Source organism: Hypomesus nipponensis, chromosome 25 (assembly GCF_054491055.1).
Source record: "Hypomesus nipponensis isolate SF chromosome 25, ASM5449105v1, whole genome shotgun sequence".
Lineage (NCBI taxonomy): Eukaryota > Metazoa > Chordata > Actinopteri > Osmeriformes > Osmeridae > Hypomesus > Hypomesus nipponensis.
In genome coordinates this window covers 3,322,501-3,330,000 of record NC_140385.1, presented here as the reverse complement: position 1 = coordinate 3,330,000, position 7,500 = coordinate 3,322,501, and the positions used below count along the sequence as shown (strand labels likewise).

At 47.0% G+C, this 7,500-nt stretch overlaps 1 protein-coding gene across 1 annotated transcript in view; it reads right to left on the bottom strand.

The window, feature by feature from the left end:
* arhgap36 (Rho GTPase activating protein 36) overlaps nt 1-4,386 on the bottom strand; it is a 28,593-nt gene extending 24,207 nt beyond the window's left edge. Inside the window, exon 1 of the mRNA XM_084691465.1 lies at nt 4,152-4,386. Within this exon, the coding sequence (XP_084547591.1) occupies nt 4,152-4,244 (93 nt within the window). The 5' untranslated portion in view covers nt 4,245-4,386. The remainder of the gene's footprint in view (nt 1-4,151) is intronic.
* Between the last annotated feature and the right edge of the window lie 3,114 nt (nt 4,387-7,500).

Genomic DNA, 7,500 nt, shown 5'->3' with positions numbered 1-7,500 from the left:
TCTAATCCTAGTTTCTTCTCCCTTTCCCTCACTCTCTCTGTCTCTCTCTCTCTCTCTCTCTCTCTCTCTCTCTCTCTCTCTCTCTCTCTCTCTCTCTCTCTCTCTGTCTCTGTCTCTCTCTCTCTGTCTCTCTCTCTCTCTCTCTCTCTCTCTCTCTCTCTCTCTCTCTCTCTCTCTCTCTGTCTCTCTCTCTCTCTCTCTCTCTCTCTGTCTCTCTCTCTCTCTCTCTGTCTCTCTCTCTCTCTCTCTCTCTCTGTCTCTCTCTCTCTCTCTCGTCTTGCTCTCCTGTGAGACTGTCCTTGTGTTTTTGGAGTGGGCTCAGTTCCTGTATCTGCAGTTCTATGGGCGTGTGTGTGGCCTGCTGTGATATAGCAGTTGATGCCTTCAGATGATGCAGGTCAGATGATGCCTCTGTGTGTGTGTGTGTGTGTGTGTGTGTGTGTGTGTGTGTGTGTGTGTTAATGCTGCTTTAACTTCAGCGGGGGAATTTAATGATCCTCTCTGGTGACAGGGTTTAGCTCATTACCATGGCAATCTTGCTTGACCCTTGACCCTGCCAAAACCACACCCTGGAGCGAGGGAGTGGGAGAAGAGAGGAGGGGAGGAGGAAAATCTCTTTCTAGGAATGTTTACGTTTCATTAAAGTGATGGAGAATCCCATGATGTGAAAATGCAGACACACAAACACACACCCACATCAGACTCATATGAGATATCACATAACATAACTTATCAACAGGAAGGAGGACGCGGGTCACAGGAAGTGGTCAGTGTGTCCACCTCTGACCTTGAGGCCAGGCCTGACCCTCATCCATCTTGTGATGACAGCAAGGATGGCGACACGGCGGCAGCCATTTTGGGGTGGGTGGCAGTTCCTCTATGGGGAATAAAGAGGAAGCAGGGAAACTGTCTTTGATGTGTGGCCTCCTAGCTCCCCTGGAGCTCTGCATGATCTTACATAACCACCTCACACAACACAGGAGGAAGACTAGAATATACATGAGTGCTGCTTTGAAACTCACCATGTCTGTCTGACTCTCTCTCTCTCTCTCTCTCTCTCTCTCTCCTCTCTCTCTCTCTCTCTCTCTCTCTCTCTCTCTCTCTCTCTCTCTCTCTCTCTCTCTCTCTCTCTCTCTCTCTCTCTCTCATTCCTCATCTCTCTGTTTACTCTGTCAGACCCTCTCAGAAATGGAAGACTAAAACATTCTAGAACAGTCTACCAGCGACTAATCATTCCAGAACGATAAATCAATGAGACACTCGTTTAATGGGTCTACCAGCCAGCCTTCATCGCTGTGAGAACTGCACACTGCACACACACACACACACACACACACACACACACACACACACACACACTGCACACACACACACTGCACACACACTGCACACACGCACACTGCACACACACATATTCTGGTGGTTTTCCTGTAGTATTTCTACTAGGGCTGTCCAAGTAAGGCTATAAAACCACTAGAACACACATACACACGTGCGTGCACACACACACACACACAGCTACTGTCCAGTTTGTCCTATGAAACAGAACATGAGTTCTGGGATATAGGAAAGAGCAATTAGTTACTCAAATACACCTACTATATACAAGACACACACGCAAACACAGACACACACACACTTACAGCCTGGGCGTTGTTTGTTGAGTGAAAATGAGGTAGAAGAGGGGCACACCAGACCTAGTTATGAGAATTACGTAACTCACAAACAAGACAGCACAACAGAGGCGTGTGTGTGTGTGTGAGTGTGTGTGTTTGTGTGTGAGCGTGTGAATGATCCCCTGCACCTATCTAAAACCAGATGTTAATGAGAAACATCACCATGATGACAAAGAACCATAGAACCGTAGTGTCTCTCTATTCATTTACCTTCTCCTCCTCTCGGTATCTCTCCCTCCATCCCTGTCACTCTTTCCCTCCCCTCCACCCCTCCCTCCCCTCTTTAACATATGGTGCTCGTTACTCAGTTCTGAGTCCAAGACGTTAGGCAACATCCTCAGCAACGCCACAGCAGCCTCATGGACGACAACTCACACACTCACACACACACTCACACACACACTCACACACACACACACACTAACACACACACACTCACACACACACAGATGTAATCACAAAGTTTGATTTGGAACTGCGTCTGGTTGCCAAGTGAGGGGTTCAAGACAGATTTAAGTCCAACATTAAGAAGCTGAAACCACGTCATCACTAATGTTAAATAGAGGAGGGGTGGAGGATGGAGGATTAAGGGAGGGAGGGAGGGAGGGATGGAGGGATGGAGGGATGGAGGGGTGGAGGGGTGGAGGGATGGAGGAGGGGAGAGCAGGAGGGATGGAGAGATGGAGGGATGGAGAGATGGAGAGATGGAGGGATGGAGAGATGGAGGGATGGAGAGATGGAGGGATGGAGGGTTACACAAATGTCGCTGAGCTCATGGAGACTCATTGAAGGGTGACCATTTTTTGTCCCAGACAGTCTGTGGTTAAGGGTTAGGTTGTGGGTTAATACCATAGAGTCACAAAAAAGAAAGAAAGATCAACTAGATTACAATAGATTTTGAATAAAGTAGGCTACTATAGATTTACAGTAGATTACATTACATCTACTAGATTTCTATAGATTTTGAATAAAGTACAATAGATTAACACATTTCCACGAGAATACTATAGATTTTGAATTAAGTACAATAGATTTACAATAGATTATAAAAAGATCCACAAGATTACTAAAGATTTACAAAAAAATAGAACAACAGATTTGTAATATATTGCCATGGACATACTCCTTCTGCATCTAAGATCAGAATGGTTGTGTAGCAGGCTGCTTCCTAATCAGGTCTAAAGCAGTTTACAGAAGAGACCGTCTATTGAGCTGGAACATCTGTCTGTGATCTGAATCAATCACCACCACTGTTGAAGGAAGGATGGATGGAGGGATGGAGGGATGGAAGAATAAAGGAATGGATGGAAGGATGGAGGGATCTGACGTTTGAAACTATCCCTTCAGACCTGGAACATTGAGTCTGGATCGGAAAGGGAGACTGGATGTCATCTTGACCTGATGATAACACCTCTGTAGCATTGTGAATCCCAGAATCACACCACGATCTCTGGAGATCACATGATCATCAATGGAGCTCTCTGATTGGTGTGACTTTATACACCTGAACTGCTGTCAAGGACACACTGTCCTTTTGTTTTTTTGTCCTCAAAGGATGGTTAGATGCAGCTGGATGGCAGGACTGCAACTGAACACAAGTTCCAACCAATCAATCTGTCAGTCAGACAGACAACCAGCCAGTCAGACTGTTAACCAGAGAGACAACAAAAAAACAACCAGCTAGCCAGCCGGTCAGACAAACAACCAGCCGGTCAAACAACTAGCCGGTCAGACAGTTAACCAGACAGCCAATAAAAAAACAACCAGCTAGCCAGCCAGTCAGACAGACAACCAGTCACTCCGTTGACTAACTAGCCAGCCAACCAGCTAGCCAGCCAGTCAGAGAAACAACCAGTCAGTCAGTTGACCAGCTTGCCAGCCAACCAACCAGCTAGCCAACCAACCAGCTAAACAGCTGAGTAGTCAGAAGTCTCTTGCTCCTTCCAAAGGTCTCCTTAAGTAATGTGTCAGTGTGGGTTTATTGGGTTATAGGGACGCTTAAACAGCAAGGAGATAACACGCTAACAACACCTCAAACAGCTGCAGTGGAAGGGAAGGGTCTTGTGATGAGGAGGAGAGGAGGAGAGGAGGAGAGAAGGAGAGGAGGAGAGGAGGAGAGGAGGAGAGGAGGAGAGGAGAAAAGAGTTCTGAGGAGGTGCAGAGGGGTGGCGGTGATGGCGAGGGGATGACTGTGTGCGGTGAAGTGCTGGGAAAGACGTATGACACAGTTCTCTCTCCAAATGAAAAAGTGAGAGAGTTCAGCCTCCACCACACACACCTCGGAGCAGACAGACAAATCGTCTAAACTAGATACAGCAGATGATACAAAATAACTCACCCACACATGGAAAGTTCAACACACGCTCAGACACACACACACACGCACACGTACACACACGACTTCAACAGACACAGAGAAACAAAACACAAAGCACAGTTACCCATGCAAACACACACACACACGTGTGCACTCACCACGTAGTAGAACTGCATGTCCTGTCTAACGGGTTCTTCTCTCTGCATGTCTGAAGCAGTGACACCATAAGTTTCCTCAGAGAGAAGGAGCATTCCAGAGAGACCTGCCTCGACGTCTCCTCCTCTACACCACAGTCCGCTCCTCCCTTCACCTCTCCTGTCTTCCTTTGTCCCCTCCTCTCTTCTCCTCCTCTCCCCTCCTCTCCTCTCTTGTCCTCCTCTCCTCTCCCCTCCTCTCCTCTCTTCTCCTCTCTCCTCTCTTCTCCTCTCTCCTCTCTTCTCCTCTCTTGTCCTCCTCTCCTCTCTTCTCTTCCTCTCCTCTCCACTCTTCTCCTCCTCTGCTCTCCACTCTTCTCCTCCTCTCCTCTCCCCTCCTCTCCTCTCTTCTCCTCTCTTGTCCTCCTCTCCACTCTTCTCCTCCTCTGCTCTCCACTCGTCTCCTCCTCACTTTTCCTGTCCTCCCTTCTCTCTCTTCTTCTGTTCTCTTCCTCCTTGCTCCTGTGCCCTCCTCCCTCGGCCGTCCTCCCTCCCTTCTTCTCTCCCTCTCTCCTGCAGTGTCTTCTGGATGCCACGGCTCTCCTCCTGCTTGTTCCTCTCACGTACTGAGAACTTGCTGAGAATTGCTGTCCATCCTCCTCTCTCTCTCTCTCTCTCTCTCTCTCTCTCTTTCGCTCTCTCTCTCTATCTCTCTAACTCTCTCTCTCTCTGTCCTGCCCTCTCTCCTGCTCTCTCTCTCATTGGGGGAAGCTTCTCCACTGATCTGTCCATCAGCTGAAGAGCTCTGCATTGCGTGAGCGCTTGTTTGTGTTTGGTTGCTCTCTCTCCCTCCCTCTCTCCCTCTCCCTCTCCCTCTCTCTCCCTCTCTCACTCTCTCTCTCTCTCTCTCTCTCTCTCTCTCTCTCTCTCTCTCTCTCTCTCTCTCTGTCTCTCTCCTCTCTCTCTCTCTCTCTCTCTCTCTCTCTCTCTCTCTCTCTCTCTCTCTCTCTCTCTCTCTCTCTCTCTCTCTCTCTCTCTCTCTCTCTCTCTCTCTCTCTCTCTCTCTCTCTCTATCTATCAAATGATAGCGATAAGTTCTTCCTGTGCTTGCTTCTGCCGCTTCTGTCTGTGTGTGTGTGTGTAAGTACAGTATGTGTGTGTGTGTGTGTGTTGCCACAGATAACTTGTGGCGTGGTATGTGCTGTCAGAGGCAGGAAGCGTGGTGTTTGGCAGTTTGGCCCTGATGAGTGTGTTCCTGTGTGTGTGTGTGTGTGTGTGTGTGTGTGTGTGTGTGTGTGTGAATCCTAACACAGTGGGAAGCATAAGAAAAGTTCCACTGATCCCAGGGAGAGTGAGAAAGAGAGGTAGAGAGAGTGAGAGACAGAGAGAGTGACAGACAGAGAGAGTGAGAGAGAGAGGGTTTGGATAAAGGGATTTAAATATAGTTGAGTCATCAACACAATCATTTTTCTGAACCCTGATACCTATAAACACACACACACAGATTCTCTTATCAGTATCACAGTGTTGGGCCATCAGTTAAATGAGGTGATCTAGGGAAAGGAACACACCCAGAGTAGCACTAATCTAGCTCTCTATGACAGCAAACATAGACATCAATTTTGTTCCAATACATCACACAGTGTTTGCTATAAAGTACATAAGCTATAAAGCAAACTATAACCTAGTTTAAAAGTTGTGTCCTTTGATATTCACAGGAACTATGCTACCTACGCTAGCTTGTCAATTTATCACAGGCATTGTGACATCACACTCTGACCAGAGAGCAGATGTGTTCTATAACAGCAGCGTGGTTCTAGAACACCGAGGGCCACTTTCGACAAAGAGTTTTCTGAGTCCAAGGAAGAATTAGGGCGACGTGACATATTCTGGCCACCAGGGGGAAGCAGAGTATAGGTGAAGGCAAGAAGTGAAGAGAGAATGAGAGATATAATGAGAGAGAGAATAAGAGAGAGATGGGAGATAAATAAGTAAAGTATATAGACTCTCTCTCTTGGTTTCTCTCTCTCTCTCTTTGAGTGTTTCAGGAAACCCAAATTCGAGAACAGGACAAAAAACAAAAAAAACAGCATCAATCAGACGGACGACCAAATTAAGCAAGAAAAATAATTTATTTGAATGATATAATAATTTCATCACATTGGCAAAACTCGTCTGTTTGTGTACGGGTGTGTCTCCCCCACCACCACGACACATGCCTAAACTGAGGTTATGCAGAATCCTTTAAACATGTCCTCCTCATGAATAGGAAAATAACAAAAATAGAAGAAATCCCCAAATCTGTCTCTCTCTCTTTTTCGCCGTTCTCTAATTCTGTACTCTGTATTTTGTTACCGACCTCCCCTTCCCTCCGCGGTGGTGCAGATCTGGGTCGATAACTGTCTGACAAGACAACGATCAAATACTGCGTTTGATTCGACTCACCGCGGTGCAGTGGAATCACTCGACCAGGCCCAGGACTGCAAACAGGGAGAGGAATTAGGAGGCCCTCCAGATGGAGGGGTGGGGGGGGGGGTGGGGGGTTAGGATGAGGGCTCCAGGGCTTCTGGTAGGTCCACATTACTGTACTGTTACTTAACTGTCTTTGAACTTCTCTAATTGGGCTCATACACAGGGCAATACACACACACACACATTCACACACATAGGGCAATGGACACACACATTCACACACATAGGGCAATGGACACACACATTCACACACATAGGGCAATGCACACAAACACAGAGCTGTGTAGGGCTGTGCACACACACACACACACACAGCCTTCATGAACAGCTCTTCATCAGGGAGAGTCACCTTGTTATCATGCAGGTATGTTGGAGGTTCTCAGATTCATTCATACGTATATTTTTCTATTACATATATAAATATTTATACTCAGGACTATATGGTAAAATATGGCTGTTTATATGGATAAACAATTCTGTCTGTCTGTTTGTTTGTCGGTTGTCGCGGCAACCGGACGGCCGGTAAGTGTTCTGGCAGTTTGTTTTTGACGCAGAAGAACGACATCTCTCATCCCTCTCTCATCCCTCTCTCTCTTCCTCTAACCTTCTGGGAGAGAGGGAGGGTTCCCTAGGAGAAAGAATGGAGACGTGAGAGGAGGAGGAGAAGAGGAATGGAGAGTAAGGGGAGGAGAGAGCAGTAAAACATGAACTCCTACAAGTCTTACCAGAGACTCACCACCACACCACATCCTCTCCTCTTCCTCCTTTCATTCACACTAAGCCAGCCTTCATAAAAATCCCCTAAAACATATGGCCCAACGTTTTTGAAAATATTTCACGTACTTTCTCCTTCGCTCTAAGTGAGCTGCGCCAGGTATTTAATAAGAGTGTTTGTGTTCTT